This window comes from Podarcis gaigeae (genome assembly GCF_964106915.1).
Source record: "Podarcis gaigeae genome assembly, chromosome: 10".
NCBI classification, from domain to species: domain Eukaryota; kingdom Metazoa; phylum Chordata; class Lepidosauria; order Squamata; family Lacertidae; genus Podarcis; species Podarcis gaigeae.
In genome coordinates this window covers 57515126-57535442 of record NC_139686.1, presented here as the reverse complement: position 1 = coordinate 57535442, position 20317 = coordinate 57515126, and the positions used below count along the sequence as shown (strand labels likewise).

The following is a 20317-nucleotide window of genomic DNA, read 5'->3' as shown; positions in this document are numbered from 1 at the left end:
TACTTGATTTGGGCGGCACCTGCCTCCTGGCTAAGCCCATGGGCAGCCTCCTCAAATATTCTATGGGGGAGGGGGTCGAATGTCCTATGTCTACATGTCATCTTCATCCCTGTTCCCAGGAGAGCATCCGAGAGAGAGAGAGGGAGAGAAATAGGCGCCATGAATAGAAACACCCGCGAGGAGCCTCTGGCTCGCTCCTCTTAGGATCTGGGGCGAGAGGGACAAGCGCCGCTCGCCCCGAACCCCTGGGGGAGCGGCGCGTGCGCACTGCCGTCCTCCTCTTTTCCCGCCCCCCCTTCTCTTCTAGCTACAGAAGCCGCCACAAAGCGCGCAAGGAAGGGGAGCTCGCGTGAGCGCTCGGCGGAGGAGAGCGTAAGCCGCCAGGGGAAGCCGTGCGCTCGCGCCTGGTAGCCCGGAGGCGGGGAGAGAGAGAGAGAGAGAGAGAGAGAGAGAGAGAGAGAGAGAGAGAGGGAAGAGCCCAAGCTAAGAAAGCCGAGCCGAGCAGCGTCTCCCTCAGAGGCTTCCCAGAGCCGCGCACGGACAGCAGCAGCGGCGGCGGGTCTCTTCCTCTCCATCCGCCCAGCCGCGTAGACTGGAGGCAGCAGCAACACGTTGCTGTGGGCGCCGCTGCCAGCCAACTTGGCGCCGCTACCCGAGGCAACTTTGCGGGCGCCGGTGGGGCGGGAAGCCGCTCTCGTTTCATTGTTCTTCTTCTTCTGAAATGCTTCGTTCGGTGGCCGCCGCAGCTCCGACTCAGCTCCTTCGCCGGCGCAGCCCTTGGGCTTCTCCTGCTTCCCAGGCGCACGGAGCGCCTTGATCGCGCGCAGGCGACCCACTCGTGCGTGCCATCCGCTGGGAGCGGCGACGATGGAGCGCTTGGCTCGCTGCTTCCCCCCGGGGATCGCGCCCCGACGGCGGGCCAGCGGCTGAGGGCGATCTCGGGAGGGCGCGAGCAAAACGCCCCCAGGCAACCGTCGCTGGGAAAGGCGGAGCGCCGGGTGGCTTTCCGTGCACGGGTCCAGCAGGACCGTCTGCACTTGCAGTCTCCATTCGCGATCGGGGTTGATGCAACTTTGGCAGACCTGTCCCGAGAGGCTGCAGGAGGGGGTGGAAAACACACCCACCCACCCCTCTCTCCTGGGCAAGGAGATTTCTTTCTTTTAATTTTCTGGGTGAGGTTGGGCTCTTCTCTGTCTCCAAATCGTGGATACATTTGCTGAGGACATGAGTCGAACTTGAAGCCTGTGCAAACGAAGGAACCGTATGGTTTATTATCCATCATTCTCCGGATCATTTTTTTCAGGTCAGCTCAGTGCTGTTTTTCTAGACCCTTGTTCTCTTATCATGGCAGTAGTGCTCATCTGAGCGTTGCTGAGACTGGAAAGGAGTCCTGAGTCCAAGTTATGGGTGAAATGGGTGTGACTGGCAGCTCCACCAGCTTGGGCAGTGGGTGTTACTAAAGGAGCACTGGAGGGCACCCAGCTCCTACCCTAAACCATGCAGCTTGTCAAGACGACACCCCTTGGCTTGGCTTGGCTTCTGGGCGCCCTGTGTGCCTTTGCCCATGAAGCATCGCCCCAGGTGCCAGTGAAAGGAGATGGCCTTGATGTTGGCAGAAAGGGCATGGAGTGTGGATCGTGGTGCCAGGCGGCCACTCCACTGCCCTGGCGAGTGGTGGCACCCAGGACTATGGGTGTCTCCCCTTTGGGGAGTGTTGCTCAGGCTTCCCTGCAGAAATGGCATTTAGCCAGATCCAAGGCTACAGCTAGAGATTTGGGTGATTGGGGTTCCTTGGAGAATTATGATCGTGCCAGGGGCTGGACTGCAGCAGAAACTGGCCAACAAAGAACTCACCCACTGAAAGCCACACATCAATCCAATGGCCTTTTGGAAGGAGGTGGCGAGAGCCAGCTGAATAAAGACCTTTCTGTAGTCTTGGAGGTTGGGAGATACTCTGATCTCCCTGGGGCACAGGTACAGAAGAAGGAAAGCAGTAGAGACCCAGGAAGCATTCGTTCCAAAAGGCATGCAAGAAGCAAGAGGGGTGCTGGGCAGCCCCAGGACGGAGGGAGATCAGGAGAAGTCAAGGCTCTCACGGATAGTCTTGTAAGGAACTTCAGTGACTCAATGGACAGCCAGATGACTCCTTCTCCTGGGCCAGAAAATGATTTCCCCCAGGCGTTACCTTTGAATGGATCCACAGCTGGCTCTTTCAGGAATGGTACATTCCGACCAGCCCGGGTCAAGAACCCTTTCTACCCGCTGACTGAGGAATCATATGGTGCCTACGCAGTCATGTGCCTGTCGATAGTGATCTTTGGCATTGGGATAATGGGCAACATGGCAGTGATGTGCATCGTGTGCCACAACTACTACATGAGAAGCATCTCCAACTCCTTGCTGGCCAACCTAGCCTTCTGGGATTTTCTCATCATTTTTTTCTGCTTGCCTTTGGTAATCTTTCAAGAGCTCACCAAAAAGTGGCTGCTGGACGATTTCTCTTGCAAAATTGTACCGTACATTGAGGTAAGCACAATGAATGCAATAACCTGTAATCTCATTGGTCCTGTTACTCTTTGATGTCCCATATTTGCTGACAGTTAGTTAAGAATTACCCCTCTCCTGGGGTGAGACTTCTTCCAGGAACGTTCTGTTCACTCCCATCAGTTGTTCTTCATAACCTAATGGTTGGATGTTGTCATGTTTATTTGGAGACGTGAAATATTTCTGCTTGCTTATTTATTTGACTCAGGTGGTGCTTAGCGGCTTCATAATTCTTCCGCCCACCATTGACTAGTTCAGCGAGAGTATTTATGTTTTGAGTTGCTGTAGTCCTGTTGACTTCAGTGAGATCAGCACCTTGATTGTAAGCTCATGATGTGAATGTAAGTCGATTGAAGTTGGCTCTGATCCTCATGCATGGGGGCTTCCTTCTCTGCTGCATGTAAGGATTGTTACCTGCACTCGCTTAGGGCATTTGGTAAGACAAGCTGTGTTTGGAAGATGGGATAACAATTTTTGGATGGTGCACCCCCTACAATTTGATTTCAAAAGCAGATTTGAAGTGGTTGGAATAAACCTTACTTGGAAATATATGCTTTACGGCTTTAAGTTGAACTGACCCCCCCCCCCATAAAAACATTTAGATCGGTGTTTAATAGGCTTAAATCCAAATTGATGGGCCGGGCTACCAAAACAAACACACTGTTAAAGGATGCCAATCCTGCACTCATAATAAAAAGGAACATAGAATCAGGGTACATCTAATTCAAATACATGCATGTATTCACAAGTGTGCATCAACTATATATGGAAGTACTTGATGTTCAAGAAGCCACACATAGTGTGGGGAGAGAAGTTGCCTATAACTCTTGCTCTTGCCAAATTTACTGTCAAAGACGAAAAATATTTTCATTCTAGAGTTGGAAAGTAATGGATTGAAGGATGTGGCTTGATAGTCAGAAAACCATCAAACTGATGGATGTATTATTAATGTAACTGATTAGTTCCAAATCCTCCACTTCTGTCTTCTTTTCTTTAAATGCCTCAGGTTCCACTTAAATCCTTGCTTCTTGGCAAGAGCACAGATACTCTGCCAGGCCTTCAGCCAGCTGGCCAGAATCCTACCACCATTCAGGTTGTCTGTTTTATTTATTTACTGGGGTGCGCACACACATACACACCACACACACACTAAAGCTGGCTGATAGTGCTGTAGAGTAATTCTGGCAGGCTATACTACTCTGTGTGAGAGAGAAAGACAATATCGATTTACCGTATTTTTCGCTCTATAAGACGCACCAGACCACAAGACGCACCTAGTTTTTGGAGGAGGAAAACAAGAAAAAAAATATTCTGAATCTCAGAAGCCAGAACAACAAGAGGGATCGCTGCACAGTGAAAGCAGCAATCCCCCTTGCTGTTCTGGCTTCTGGGATAGCTGCGCAGCCTGCTTTCGCTCCATAAGACGCACACACATTTCCCCTTACTTTTTAGGAGGGAAAAAGTGAGTCTTATAGAGCAAAAAATACGGTAACCAACAGCAGTGGGGTAAGTGAAGATAAAAAACCCCACACTTCTCATTATATTTTAAGAAGGAGGTCCTGTTTGTTAAACATGAAACTATTCATTGAATTGTATTTAAATGTGACTGGCACGGGGATGGAAGAGTAGGTGTGAACTTTCTCTCTTTCTTCCCAATCCTGTTGTACCGGGAGGCGCACCGACATGAAAATGCATTGCCCAACAACTTGTAACTGTCACAGCTTTGATTTGTGATGTATAAATGCTCTCCTTTAGGGTATAGCCCTAAACTGCATCACTCCTCATACAACACAGCTGTATTGAATAAATGTATCCCTTTTCATGTCCCAATAACAACTGCCAGTGTTCCTTTACTGTAGGTCTAGTCATTGTCAGACAATCATCAATGAAATCCATATCTGGATTTTAACTGTGTAGTTGCTACGTTTGGTTTTGTTGTGGTTTCTTCACCATAAGCCAATTCTGGGAGGATCTGTGATCCTGAAAAGCAGCACAGAGATTGTTTAAATGAGTGGCATGAAATTGTAAACCTGCAACGATGTGGGCGAACTCTCCCCTGTTCCTTACAAGGTCAGTGTTTCACTTTTTTATTTTAAAGGCGAATTTATAGTATTAAGATTGTAAGATATGGATGGGGAAACCTGTGGCCCTTCAGATGTTATTGAATTCCAGCTCCCATCAACCCAGCCAACAAGACAAATGGTGAAGGATGATGGGAGTTGTAGCTGAGCAGTGTCTGGAGAGTTGCAAGTTTTCCATCTCTAAGAAAAGTCCCAATGGATCATGCTGAGGACTCATATCATATCATCCTGTGTCCAACCATGTCCAACCAATTATTTCCAGGAAACCAATGGATATGAAGCCAACTGTGTATGTTGGATGACGAGTACCTTATTTACCTGTCCTGACCCTATTGCCAATAAATATTTATTAGATGATCAACATTACAGAAGAGAGTAAACTATCTTTTCCCATTCACTTCCTCTGTATCATTCTTAATTACAACATATCCCTCTTTGTCCTCTGTTTTTATAAAGCTGGTTTGTGGGGAAAACCCCATGTTAAAGCAGAACTGGGCTTACTTTGCCCCATTTAGGTATTAGAACAGGCTCTCAACCTCGGCCCTCCAGATATTTTGAGACTACAATTCCCATCATCCCTGACCACTGGTCCTGCTAGCTAGGGATCATGGGAGTTGTAGGCCAAAAACATCTGGAGGGTCGAGGTTGAGGAAGCCTGTATTGGAGTTTCCCCATGAATCTGGTATACTTGGAGCAGTGTTTCTGAGCCACCCGATTTAAGAGACTGTCTGATGTTATAAGTGAATAGAGGCTGGACAAATTGCCAGCTTTGACCCTCTTAAGTAAGCGAGGTTCCCATTCTGCTTTGTGGGAGAGATCGGTGTTCATTCAGAGAAAACTCCCATGAATGACCTATGTTCTATAGCCTGCAGAGTGTACAAAGGCAGTAACCTAGTGCACTGTTGCTCAACCCATGCTCATGTTGCTGCATGCTCCTGTGCAGGTGAAGCAATTGGGTTATCGCTGGCAATTTAACTGTTGAGCCAAGTACTTCTCATCCTGCTGTGTTAAAAGAGTTGTTCTCTGAAGTCCAACCCGTATTTCATCTTTGAGGTATGATTGCCATTTCTCCCTTCCGGCTAGTTCCCATGTCATCAGTAATATATGGATATTTTTATCATGTAGGTGGGCTCAGTCACCTGAATGCTTCCCACCCACGCATCACTGGTGGCCTTGAAGGAAACAGAAGGCTGGTAGGCACGATCACCTGAACTCTCATCTTATCTATATGCTCAAAAGATCCATTCATTACCAGTATGTCATGGGTGCTGGCTGAAGGGGAGAAGCTTTGTGGTGAGAACCACACTCAAATCTTTATATCAGTCGGCCCGAATCTGTTCTTATTAAGGAGTAGACTGCTAAAATACAGCCATGCAATGTTTTCGAAGGTCTAAACAAAGATTTATGAAGAGTTTAACCAAGCTTGCCCCAACCTCTGCAGTATTCATGCCAAATAAATTATGGATTTCATGTTCGTTTCATGCCACAAAATCATGAAGATTTATTAAGGCCTTGGGCTTCTGGCATGTTTCCAGTATGAATCTCTAAGCTCCACCTGGGACAAGTTGTTAGGAATATTTGGGTGTGGTCTATTCTGCTGCATTAGTTTTGTCAAGTCTCTGGACCATAAACAAAAGCATTTTGCTGTGAGAGGAATTCTCTGTAAAGACTTAATTCCAATTTTATGTTAATTTGCCTTTAGCTAATAAAAAAACTACACACAATGAAAAGCAGCTATTTAATTTCTAGTGTTTTCTCCTGAATTTATTCCCAAACTTTAATTTACTATGGAAACAGTATTATTCATATGCTGCATTTGCATTTTGCATTTGAAATCTCTTTTGTTAATGCTGTAATGGGAAGTCTGCTTAAAAACAAAACAACTGAAAATTGTATACAGTTTAAATTGTGTATACCAAGTAAAATGACCATGCTGTTTGGAAAATGTATTGTTTGTGTACTTCGGACAGTTTGCATATATTGTAAATTAGTAAGAGACTGCAAGAAATTGCTTTTCATAGCTGCAGCCTTGAAGCATTTTCTACAGAGGTGTGCCCTTGATTTCACTGGGAGTATTCCTATGGAATGAAACTTGCAGCCTTAAACAGAACTAAAAAATAACAACAACATGTAACATTTAAGCTGCAATCAATTGCTGTGGAGTAGATCCATGGAAGAATTCATATTATAGATTGCAAACAGGTTGTGACATGTTCTCACTCTAAAGGTATTATGCTATTCTGATCGTGTTTGGTAAGGTACTTATTTACAAGCCACTTCCACTGATAAAGGCCCCTTGGCTCACACTCACACACACTTAAGTGATCTATAAATGACTCCTTTGGTTAGAGTTTTATTGATGCTGAATACATAACAGTACTTGTTAAGAGACACATCTCCTAGTAGGTGGATCAGATTATGAGCCTGCAAGTTAACCAACCAATTGCACCATAAACAGGTGTACAGTATTTTACTTAGGGGGGTCTTTACTAATCCAAATTAACAATACTGCGTTTTCCCCAGTGCAGCTATTTGTGTTTTAATTACCCGTCAGTACAGCTGAGTAGGCGCTAATTATGCAGAAAATTAGTAATGAGAACATGCAAAAAAAAGGTATAAAATTTTATATATCTTTCTGCTTTATATATATTGTTAAAATGTTCTTTGCAATTACAGGCAACTCCCAATTTACACGAGGTTTACATTGCAAGGGACCACATGTTTATGGGAAATCATGTATATTTGAAACACCACTGAAAAAGCCTGTGGACAACCCATTCTGCCCTGCCCCCACTGTCTTCCACCCCTTTTATGACATTTTGGGGTCACTTCCAGGTTTGGTGGGATGCACATATCAGAAGCGCCTACAACGGTCGCTGCCTGTATTGTTTTCTGAATCTGCATTTTTTTATTTAAAGTATAGGCTGCCTTTTTGAGTTAAATGCTTTACCTCTGTGTAAAGTACACTCTCAGCTTGGCCACATGGAAATTTTAATTGATAGTAGAAGAAGTACTCAAAAATGTCCTATCTGTATTAAACTCTTTCCCCACCATCACCTTCCCTTTGATTCTGTAACCTCAGGTTACAGAGGCTTCAGGTTACAGACTCCGCTAACCTAGAAATAGTACCTCGGGTTAAGAACTTTGCTTCAGGATGAGAACAGAAATTGTGCAGCGGCAGCATGGCAGCAGCGGGAAGCCCCATTAGCTAAAGTGGTGCTTCAGGTTAAGAACAGTTACAGGTTAAGAACGGACCTCCAGAACGAATTAAGTTTTTAACCCGAGGTACCACTGTCATGGGACGTGGGTGGCGCTGTGGGTTAAACCACAGAGCCTAGGACTTGCCAATCAGAAAGTTGGTGGTTCGAATCCCCGCAACAGGGTGAGCTCCCATTGCTCGGTCCCTGCTCCTGCCCACCTAGCAGTTCGAAAGCACATCAGAGTGCAAGTAGATAAATAGGTACCACTCCAGCGGGAAGGTAAACGGTGTTTCCGTGTGCTGCTCTGGTTTGCCAGTAGAGGCTTAGTCATGCTGGCCACATGACCCGGAAGCTGTACGCCAGCTCCCTCGGCCAGTAAAGCGAGATGAGGTCCACAACCCCAGAGTCGGTCACGACTGGACCTAATGGTCAGGGGTCCCTTTACCTTTACCTTACCACTGTACATTCCTTATTATCTTTTCAAGGCTCCTCAAAGTCCCTATGCCACATGAACAAATGCACATGGTGTATGATACATTTTGAGGGATTATTCACATGCTTTTTATGTCTGGAGGGTGTGGTCATTCCCTCTGTGATATGCAGAGATATTGAGAACCATGGCCGGGGGAACTTGCAGTGGATGGCGGAAGACTTTGAGAAGGCTAAGGGTCAGGCTGCTTCTTTTCATGGGGAGACACAGCAGTATCTTATTGAGAGCCCTGCTGGTCAAATGACACAGGTCTGCCACCTTCCTCTAGCTCAGTGGTGAGTCCCCTTCCATGCCTGTCTCCCTAGCTGCACAGAAATTTAAGCAAAGGTAAGGCGCCTTCGGTTCAATAACCAGCTCTTCCAGAGAGGTGGAGCCTACTACTCTCCAGAGAGGGGCGAGATCAGCTTGTACATCCCATTGCCTCATTATAAGATAAGGGCTGGAACTGCTTGGATAGGGCCAAATGGATTTGTCCAAGTGGGTTTTGAGGAGAGAATTCTGCAACAAACAGGCCTTCCCTCTACACACCTGGGCTGTCACAAAATGTTTTACTGGTAAATAACAATAGTTATAAAGGCATGCTTATTCTTGGATCTAAAGCAGTAATGATGATGATGATGATGATGATAATAATAATAATAATTTATTTATACCCCTTCCCCATCTGGCTGAGCCTCCCCAGCCACTCTGGGCGGCTTCCAACAGAACATTAAAATACAATAACCTATTAAAAATTAAAAGCATCCTTAAACAGGGCTGCCTTCAGATGTCGTCTAAAAGTCTGGTAGTTGTTTTTCTCTTTGACATCTGATGGGAGGGCATTCCACAGGGCGGGTGCCACTACCAAGAAGGCCCCCTGCCTGGTTCCTTGTAACTTGGCTTCTCACAGTGAGGGAACCGCCAGAAGGCCCTCGTAGCTGGACCTCATTGTCCAGGCAGAACGATGGGGGGTGGAGATGCTCCTTCAGGTATACTGGACCGAGGCCGTTTAGGTATTTAAAGGTTAGCACCAACACTTTGAATTGTGCTCAGAAACATACTGCGAGCCAGTGTAGGTCTTTCAAGACTGGTGTTACATGGTCTCGGCAGCCGCTCCCAGTCACCAGTCTAGCTGCCGCATTCTGGATTAGTTGTAGTTTCCAGGTCACCTTCAAAGGTAGCCCCACGTAGAGTGCATTGCAGTAGTCCAAGTGGGAGATAACCAGAGCATGCACCACTCTGGTGAGACAGTCTGCGGGCAGGTAGGGTCTCAGCCTGCGTATCGGATGGAGATGATAAACAGCTGCCCTGGACACAGAATTGACCTGCACCTCCATGGACAGCTGTGAGTCCAGAATGACTCCCAGGCTGTGCACCTGGTCCTTCAGGGGCACAGTTACCCCATTCAGGACCAGGGAGTCCTCCACACCCGCCCACCTCCTGTCTCCCCAAAACAGTACTTCTGTTTTGTCAGGATTCAACCTCAATCTGTTAGCTGCCATCCATCCTCCAACTGCCTCCAGACAATTCCTTGCAACCAGTTATACAAACAGAAGCAGTGCCCTTCCTTAGTCCCCGTCTAACTTAAATTGCTTTGTGTCTCCTACTCATGGCACCTTTGCAGTGTGGGGAGGACTGGAGCATAGTTACTCAGTGCTCCACGATACTAAAGTATTTGTCAAAGTGGTTCAAAGCGAATTTGGCAGAGAAAATTGGATTGGGCTTCCGGCACAGGTCCGCAAGTTGTGTGTGTCATAAGATCGATAGGTACACGGCTAATGTAGTTGTCTAATACTACGTCGCACATTTTCTTTTCTTAAAAAGCCTGAAGTTCCATTTAAATTCTTGCTTCCTGGCAACCATTCCGGTGTTCTGCCAGCCAAGCTTTTGACCAGCTGGTAAGATTTGTTTTTGATCATTCAGATATTAGAAAGGCTTGTGTCTCTCACTGTTCATTTCCCAGTTCCCTCCCCGCATCTTAAAATGTGCAAGTGCGGAAAAAGTAACAGTGGAGCTGGCTCTTTGTGATCCACAAATACTTGTATCGGGCTTAAACTCTGAATGTTGAGATTTCAAAACAGAAAGGGATTTGTCTTAGACTTGGCAGAAAACAGAGGTCAGCATTATTTGGGGAGTAAAAAAGCTACATTTGTTATCTCTGTGCTACAGAATTAGTTCTGTCTGTGCTGGCCTTGGCATTAAGCTCTCTTCTGAGTTTATACAGTAGAGGATGGCAGGATTGCTCTTTCAATTTGAGGAGGAACATCGGAAGCTGTACATAGGAGTCCAACCAGCGATCCATCTAGTTCAGTGTTATTTCTCTAGGGTTTCAGATGGTGGTCTTTTCCCAGCCTTAACCTGGGGATTCTGGGAATTGAACCTGGCACATTCTGACACGCAGAGCAGATCCTGTACCACTGCCTTTCCTGTAGCATAGAAACAGCAAGGCAACAGTACCAATAGCATCGTGATGCTAGTTTGAAGGAGCTTGTATGCCAACAGCTTGTAAGACCTCAGTACCACTTCTGACGCCAACTTGGCAAGTTGGTCAAAGCATCTACGTGCAGCCAGTCCATCAACAGAATCCCTGGTCTTAGGTGCCCTTTAGATGTCACTCCAGCTGTATGTAAGCTACGTGCCAATTCTGTGGAAAAGATGGCCCGCCCCACATAGTTGTATCATACAGACACAGCTGCAAGTTGCAGCATGTCTCTGTTAATGGGAAAGCAGCTCCAACGCTGTTGAAGAAGAAATTTGGATTTGATATCCCATTTTATCACTACCCGAAGGCGTCTCAAAGCGGCTAACATTCTCCTTTCCTTTCCTCCCCCACAACAAACACTCTGTGAGGTGAGTGGGGCTGAGAGACTTCAGAGAAGTATGACTAGCCCAAGGTCACCCAGCAGCTGCATATGGAGGAGCGGAGACGTGAACCTGGTTCCCCAGATTACGAGTCCACCGCTCTTAACCACTACACCACACTGGCTCTTGAGGCCACGTCTAACACAAATGCGATATTGAATGAACTCGGAAGGGGCAATTCATAGTGCAGATGAGGGGTCCTCAACCCTTCTATCTCTAGGGCCAGGTTGAGAGGGCTGAAAAGACCCACAGCTCACAAAATGGTCACAGTTACAGAATACTGGCACGGAGGTAGATTTTGGCATAATCAGCTGGCAGTTACTGACTTCACTTTCTTCTGATATCTAATCCACCTTTGGAAATTTACTTTCAAATTTGCCACAGCGTTTTCTTACAGGCAAGGTGTTCCATAGGGCAGCTTTCCTCAAGCTTAACTGCAGACGTTTGCCTTGGAGCTTATGTGACTCAGACACTCCATTTTAGAAGCTGCTGATCCAGAAACTGTAAGCAGAGCGAGCTTTTTCTTTTATATTTTCCCTTCCTCACATGCTTCTTAAAGGTAAAGGTAAAGGTACCCCTACCCGTACGGGCCAGTCTTGACAGACTCTGGGGTTGTGCGCCCATCTCACTTAAGAGGCCAGGGGCCAGCGCTGTCCAGAGACACTTCCGGGTCATGTGGCCAGCGTGACATCGCTGCTCTGGCGAGCCAGAGCCGCACACGGAAACGCCGTTTACCTTCCCGCTGGTAAGCGGTCCCTATTTATCTACTTGCACCCGGAGGTGCTTTCGAACTGCTAGGTTGGCAGGCGCTGGGACCGAGCAGCGGGAGCGCACCCCGCCGCAGGGATTCGAACCGCCGACCTTTCGATCGGCAAGTCCTAGGCGCTGAGGCTTTAACCCACAGCGCCACCTGTGTCCCTACACACACATGCTTCTTACAAATCTCCTGTAATTTCGTCTCCTGTTCTCCTTTCCCACTCAGCTTGCACCTTATTCCCACCCTCAAACTGCCAGATTCTTTCATTCCTCCTCCCTGTTCTTTTCACATTTACTTCTTCCTCCCCTAGCACCCTTCCTCCCTTATCTCCTTCCTTTCAATTCCCAATGTATTTATCATTCTTGTTGTTGCTAGTAGTATAATAATAACAAGGGCCATTTCATCTCACTTGCCAGTTTCCTTCAACACCTTCACTGACCCTTTTCCCTCAGAGGAGGAAGACCTTCCTTTCTGTCCTTCCTCTCTGAATTTTTCTGCCTCCCAGACACCTTCACTCAGCATTCAGGGGTGTTCTGGTGTTGGCATTGGCTTGTTACCATGTAAATATGTGGTAAAAAATTAAGAAATGGGCCCTGAAACACATGTTTGTCCTAGGTCTGAAAAGGTTGAAAATAACCAAGTTTAAATCAATTTATTTTGTTTTTGTAAATTACGAACTACTTTGTCTTTTCATAAACTGTCTCCTGTTTTCACTTGTCCTATAGTCAGTTCCCAAAGAAACCATTGGAACAAATGCTAATTTAAGAGTGGACCAATCTATCTCATTCTTGTATGTGTGTGTGTGTATTCACAGTTTTATTTTGTTGATATTTTACAGTTATGTGAACTTTCTTGAAGAACCCAGGCTGCATTCACATGGCAGTTTATTCTGTTTTCGTGGTGTTTCCCTAACTGTAGGGACTCTAATGGAAGACAGGGCAAATTTAGTGCTCATTTTTTGCTTCCACAAAAGAATGTTTGCAAATAATATGGGGATGAGTGCTAATCTTGTACTGTATTGCGCCAAGGTAACAGCTCCATAGTTAACAACTGGATGCAAACCAGTCTTCCTTGTTTTTGTAAAAAAATATGGAACTTTGGGGATTCCTAGACCAGGGGTCAGCAACCTTTTCCAGCCGTGGGCCGGTCCACTATCCCTCAGACCATGTAGTGGACTGGACTATATTTTGAAGAAAAAAATGAACCAATTCCTATGCCCCACAAATAACCCAGAGATGTATTTTAAATAAAAGCACACATTCTACTCATGTAAAAACACCAGGCAGGCCCCACAAATATCCCAGAGATGCATTTAAAAGGACTCATTCTACTCATGTAAAAACACGCCGATTCCCGGACCATCCACGGGCCGGATTGAGAAGGCGATTGAGCCGCATCCAGCTCCCGGGCCTTAGGTTGCCTACCCCTGTCCTAGACCTTTTCTGCCACATTCTTCTGTCCCTCTAACAAAGGGAGTCAGGGGTGTTCCAAGGAAACATTTCTCTTGCTCTCATCCAGCGCTAGACATTTCAGAATCCTGACTATATTAGGAAAGCTTTGTCTTCAAGGGTGATCTTAGGGTGATCTTAGGAGTTACAGGCAAGAAAGAATTCAATACAGGACATTGGCCTGGCAGAGAAGAGAGGGAGCGCCTTCTCTATTCCCAGCCTAGAAATCTAGCAGGCTATTGCAGAAGAGAGCAGCGTCTAACTTGCCTCTTCTGCCAGCAGGCTAGTAATTTCTGTGGACTTATTTACAAGGCTCTGTTTGAGGCAGGTGGGTGGAGTCACTGCACATAAGGCATTCAAACTTGCCAGATTCTGTTGCTTTAGCAATACAGTGGTACCTCGGGTTAAGTACTTAATTTGTTCCAGTGGTCCGTTCTTAACCTGAAACTGTTCTTAACCTGAAGCACCACTTTAGCTAATGGGGCCTCCTGCTGCCGCCGCGCCGCCGGAGCATGTTTTCTGTTCTCATCCTGAAGCAAAGTTCTTAACCTGAAGCACTATTTCTGGGTTAGCGGAGTCTGTAACCTGAAGTGTATGTAACCTGAAGCGTATGTAACCCAAGGTACCACTGTAAAAAGGAATGCAATATAATGAAATGATGACAATAATTAATACAGTTTTTTAAAGAAAACCTGCAGTTGATAAGACTTTCTGTACTGTCACACAAAACTTTAATATGGGGCACAGCAATAGTTGGTACTTACTTCAGCACTTACATCAGGTCACAGGTATATCACTCACAATGTGTCTTTTGAAGTGGGTTTAAAAAATTACGGTAATCTCATTCTGTCATAAGAACTACTCGGCGAGGTTTTAAGCAATTGTTCAATTTCTGTTTCAGAGCCCAGAGACTGAAACTGAGAGATGATTGAAACTTGGCCTTGATGTCAGTTGAGCTAATAGTTAAATGTATGGGAATATGCTATTAAGAATTTACTGGTTTTGAAGCCAAGGTTACAGGACTTAATTTTTTCTGTTTTAGTAGCTCCGTGATGTTTTAAAAACCCCCACAACCAACTTATTTGTTAGCTATTTTAGCCCTGGCCCGTTCTTTTGACCTGAGTTTTACTACCTCAGAATGAGGGCATATGTTTTCCCCTTCTCAATTAAACTACACATTTGGTTTGTGTTTGCTAAGCTTTTTCCTTCGACTGTATCCCTGACAGTTTAACTCACCAAATTAATAGATTTGCCTACCAAATTTTTAAAAAATATTTACTGTTCTTCAGCTGTGGTATAATTAAGCGTGTCTCTCATTGCAGGGCTCCATGATTCTCGAGAAGAAATATCAGAATTGCTCAGCTGAGCTAGAGTTTACCAGGTTTTATCCTAAGTGCCTCATATTTCGCAGGGATATTGACTTTTAGCAATCAGATATGCCCATTAAATGCTGAAGGCCAATGTGTGGGATACATTTCTATAATTGCATATAATTACACACTCTGTCCTTGCGGAACTTTTTATGAGATGTACATAAACAAGAATATTTCAAAATTATGATGGGATTCTGCCTTCCTTTTGAAATGTGCCTGCTATAGAATCTTAATTATCTCAGCAAACATTAAACAAGCAAAAAATTACAGTCAGCTGCCCAATATTTTAAGGGTGTTCTTTTTTTAAAAAAACTGATGGACTATGTGGATGCTGGGCTAATTTATAATAAAGGCAATCCTCTGGGGGAGGAGGAGAAGAAAAATCTTTAGCAGTTCCTGTTTGTATTCCATCAAAGCTCCAGTGCATCTTGACAGAGATTTATTTTAAAAAAACAACCTTCGGAAGAGCCACCTTTCAGTATTAAAACCTATGGGAAATTTGCATAGAGTAAACCGGAAACAATAAGAGCACATGCAGAAGGTCTAGGCCTGGGCGATGTATCAATATATCACTTGAAACCAAATTGTGAGAGTGGTTTTAGAATTTCCGGTCACGCAATGTATCAAGAATCCCCAACACGTCGCAGTGACCACCTGGCAGCCTGCAAAGGCAGTTTGCACCTCCTGAGCCTAAAAGTTCAGGCTAGCATAGGGTTATCAGACGTCCCTGGTTCCCGGGGACAGTCCCTGGATTTGCAGATCTGTCCCTGGACAAATTCCGTCTCTGGAATGTCCCCAGATTTGCAAATCTGTTCCCAGGAAACGTGGCAGCGGCAGCCTCAGCAGCTTGGAGCCAGCCCAGTAGCACAGTTGGCTCTGGCTGGCTCCAGGAGCTGCTCACTGCCGTGGCGCCCACCATTTTTCCTCACTGGAAGTCCCCCTGTGATGTGTCTTGTGTGCATATGATGTGTCTTGCATGATCTCCTGTTTCCTTCCCCTTTTGTTTTGACTGATTGGGGGAGGCTCGGGAGTGGCAGCCGGCTAGCCGTTGCCCAGTTTTTTAAAAACTCTGTGCATTTATGTTTCACAGGGTGCGAAAGAAGGGCTTTGCACCTTTATAGAATATACATATATGCTTGGGTCCAGGGTCTTTTGCCTCACCATCCCCACTACCGACTCCTTGCTGCTACTCAGCTTAAAAAAAACAGTGTCCCTGGATTCATTGAAAAAAAATCTGGTAACCATAGGCTAGCAGCGAGGTTCGGGCATCGTGTTTCCATTTACCTGCCAGGGACAAATACAAAGAGCGCCAACCCAAGAAATCTCCAGAGCAAAGGGCAGGAAGTGGCGCACTCAGGGACAGAACAGTGGCTCTCGGTAGCTGCCGCTTGCATGCTGAGAGATTGTCGTGACAAGCCATGGCTGGCTGTTTCAGGGAGGCCAGAGGCTCCACAGTGCCCTGCCATGCGGTACCCCAGCTGATGCACTCGGCCAGGATCTCTTAGATGATTCTGGCGTTAGTCTGTCGTAGTTTGTATGTTAATGTGTGTTAATTGTGCCTGTTGATGGATAGGGTAGATATTTCTACAGTAGAGAAATAACTGGCTTGCGGATCAGGCTAGCAGCCATCTTGAAATCTAGTGCTGAATATTGTATGCCTTTAAGTGAGGGGTAGCCAAAGTGGAGCCCTCCCGATGTTAGTGGACTACTACTCCCATTATACCATACACTCTTGGCCATGCTATGATGATGATGATGATGATGATGATGATGATGATCTTATTATGTGTACCCCACCCATCTGGCTGGGTTTCCCCAGCCACTCTGGGCAGCTCCCAACAGAATTAAAATCACAATAAAACATCAGACATGAAAAACTCCCCTAAACAGGGCTGCCTTCAGATGTCTTCTAAAAGCCAGATAGTTGTTTATTTCCTCGACATCTGATGGGAGGGCGTTCCACAGGGCGGGCGCCACTACCGAGAATGCCCTGCGAGTTGAGACTGATGGGAGTTGTAGTCTGGAGTGCATCATAGTGGCTGTCTCTGCTCTCTATTAAGGTGCATATTTCAAGTCCTTGTTCATATTTAAACTCACTTTTGTATTTCTCCCTATCCAGGTGGCTTCCCTTGGAGTAACTACCTTCACGTTATGTGCCCTCTGCATAGACCGTTTCCGTGCTGCCACGAATGTGCAGATGTATTACGAGATGATAGAAAACTGTACGTCAACAACCGCCAAGCTGGCTGTTATATGGGTCGGGGCTCTGTTGCTGGCGCTCCCTGAGGTGGTTCTGCGCCAATTGACTAAGGAAAACCCGGACGCCAGTGGGAGCCCTCCTGTGGAAAGGTGTGTGGTGAAGATCTCTCCCCACTTGCCTGACACCATCTACGTTTTAGCCCTCACGTACGACGGCGCGAGGCTCTGGTGGTATTTTGGCTGCTACTTCTGTTTGCCTACACTCTTCACCATTACTTGCTCTTTGGTGACGGCAAGGAAAATCCGAAAGGTGGAGAAGGCCTGTACGAGGGGAAACAAGCGACAAATTCAGCTGGAAAGCCAGATGAACTGCACAGTCGTGGCTCTGACCATTTTATATGGTTTCTGCATCATTCCTGAAAACATCTGCAATATTGTCACTGCCTACATGTCCACGGGGGTGTCTCAGCAGACTATGGACCTCCTGCACCTTATTAGCCAGTTTCTGTTGTTCTTCAAATCCTGTGTGACTCCGGTTCTCCTTTTCTGTCTTTGCAAACCATTCAGCCGAGCCTTTATGGAGTGTTGCTGTTGCTGCTGTGACGAGTGCATCCAGAAATCCTCCACCGTGACAAGTGATGATAATGACAATGAATATACTACAGAGCTTGAACTCTCCCCTTTCAGTACTATACGCCGTGAGATGTCCACATTTGCCTCTGTTGGGACTCACTGTTAGCTCACCCTTTTGGTCAACACGCAGGTCCAACTTGCAAAAATCTGTCGGGGTTGTTCTGTCAACTTCAGTGGGAGTTTTGCAATTTGATTTGATTTCAACATAGTTTATGTTGAGAAACGAGAAGCAAATGGAAGTCCTGTGAGGCCTACTGTAAACTGGTTTGCATATTAACATACTTGCTTTGAGAAATAAGTTTTAGTCACTAAAAACAAAGAGGTACTGCCATTGTGGAGTTATAAATCATTTCATATATGGTGCTAGCGCTCTGTGTCTGAAGGGAAGGCGGAAACCACTCCTATGTATCATTTAATTTAATTTTCTGCTAGATATTATTTTGGCTGCTAAAACAAAAAACTACAATGAGAATGATCCAGCTTATGGTTAGCGTTTTTGATGTCCCAGGGAGCCACCAGCTTGGTGAAGCTATGGAGGTCTGATTCTAAGTCAGTTCCTGGATGGGTGACCATGTGGGAACCATACTTACGTTGCCTTCAGTTCCATATTGGAAAAAAGATGGGAAATAAATGAAGGAGAAGAAGAAATAATGCTTGAATCCTAATCACAGTTAACCTAAGAACCTTCACTGAACACAGTGAAGTTGCTTGTGCGTAAATGTGCATATGATTCTGCAGTTGTGCCATTGGTTCCCCTGTAGCAATTAGTGGTCGACAAATACTAATAATCCCATTGATTTCAGTGGGAGAAAATGAAGCATATCCTTAAATCTCCTTTGGGATTTGAAATTGTTTAATGTAGGGTGAACCAGGCACATTGTTTTCCCTATCCCCCCCCCCATTTTTTTTTATTTATGGAAATACATGGTTTGAAGTATTTAAGAATAGTTTGAAGCCCCTTTTATGGGACATTAATTGGTTCTTTTAAAAATAGTATAAAATACTTGAGTTTCCTACTTTGCTGAGCAGCTTTTTAACGGCTCTACCAAATTATTTCCACAATGAGGAAAGCCGTCATTTGTTTCTTTGCATTAACTGCAAAACTGAATGAGTCATAATTGCATAGCACTCTTGGCGATAACTTGTCTTGATAGCAGAAGGCTGATTCTTTCTTCCTATATGAGTAGCAATTGTTTATTTTTATTTTTAAACAGCACTAGTGCAGACTATATTGACAAATGTATGCCTGGCTTCTTGGTGCCTGCCCTTCTTTGGATACCTCTAGTTGCACATTATTGCACTGAACTGGAAGTCAAGCGATATCTGCACAGTGGCTTCCCAATCTTGTATATCTAAAGGAAATAACCTGCGTTATTAAAACGAATCCCATAATTTTTCAATGTACAATGTACAGTCAGAAGATTTGATATTTCTACAATGGGTATTTCCTTTCTAACACATAGATGTAGACTAAGTTATTATGTTCTGTTCAATCCATGGAGTTTCCACTCACAAGGTGTATTGCCTGTAATTCCATTATTTTCTTTTTACAGTGTTTTTTTTTTTTTTACACTAAGGGTATGTCCTCAGTCTGTGTGTATAATTCCTGCTGTAAGTGATGGTGCTGTTGTAGGGGGTGAGATGTAAGAATTTGCTACAGAATTAGTGACAATAAATTTGAAGGCTTGCAACGTGTGGTGCATAATTTCCGCCCTTCACTCCCGATTTTCATTCAAAACATAAATGGAGTCAAATTTCAGAAAATTTGATAGACTGTTTTGCTGGCTGTCTCATGTCTTATGCAAAATCTCTACTAAGCTGGCACCATCTATTTACTACTACAATTAAGAGAAGTAGAAAAAGTCAGGGTTTTTACATTCAGTAACTGGATACAACTTGAGTGGAATACAAGCATTCCACCTGTGCAGGAATATTAGTGTGGCAGACAGAAAGATGCCCTCTCCACTCTTCCTGTGTGCTATTCTGAAAGTTCTTCCAGCCCTTCCAATCCAATTTGGGGGGCAGGCGGGGAGGCGAGACCCATTACACAGGACTTCTGCTGGGGCTTGTTAGCTGAATTCCACCGTTTATATTTGGGCCATCTTGAAATATCTATCATCTATCTATCTATCTATCTATCTATCATCTATCTATCTATCTATCTATCTATCTATCTATCCATACATACATACACAGAGAGAGAAAACTTAACTGAATTTGTGAATAATACACCTATCATTTCCATGAGATGCATTTACAGTGGTACCTCAGGTTACATACACTTCAGGTTAAATACACTTCAGGTTACAGACTCTGCTAACCCAGAAATAGTGCTTCAGGCTAAGAACTTTGTTTTAGGATGAAAACAGAAATCGTGCTCCGTCGGCGTGGTGGCAACAGGAGGCCCTATTAGCTAAAGTGGTGCTTCAGGTTAAGAATAGTTTCAGGTTAAGAACGGACCTCCAGAACGAATTAAGTACTTAACCTGAGGTACCACTGTAATGTTCACCCGGCAAGGAATGGGGAGGGGTGTCATTGTCCTTGGTCCTTAAAATTAAAAATGCAAGTTTTTTTTGAACTATTTATGTTCCTGATGCACTTCATTCATAGATTTGTTATTCAATCACTTCTAGATGTGCTAAAAAATAACTAAAAGGACATGACTTAACAGCAGCAAGGAAGTCAGAATAATGCGAGTCAAAATTAGGCAAAGCTAGGACAAAGTTTTACAAAAGATTGCCAGTTTTTAAA

General features: G+C 45.1%; 1 protein-coding gene across 1 annotated transcript; it reads left to right on the top strand.

Annotated features, from left to right (window-relative positions):
* The first annotated feature begins 309 nt into the window (after positions 1 to 309).
* Positions 310 to 19257, top strand: GPR37 (G protein-coupled receptor 37). The gene is made up of 2 exons (XM_083699270.1): positions 310 to 2526; positions 16854 to 19257. The coding sequence occupies exons 1-2, from the start codon at positions 1498 to 1500 to the stop codon at positions 17670 to 17672; spliced, it is 1848 nt and encodes a 615-aa protein (XP_083555396.1). The 5' UTR covers positions 310 to 1497; the 3' UTR covers positions 17673 to 19257.
* The last annotated feature ends 1060 nt before the right edge of the window (positions 19258 to 20317 follow it).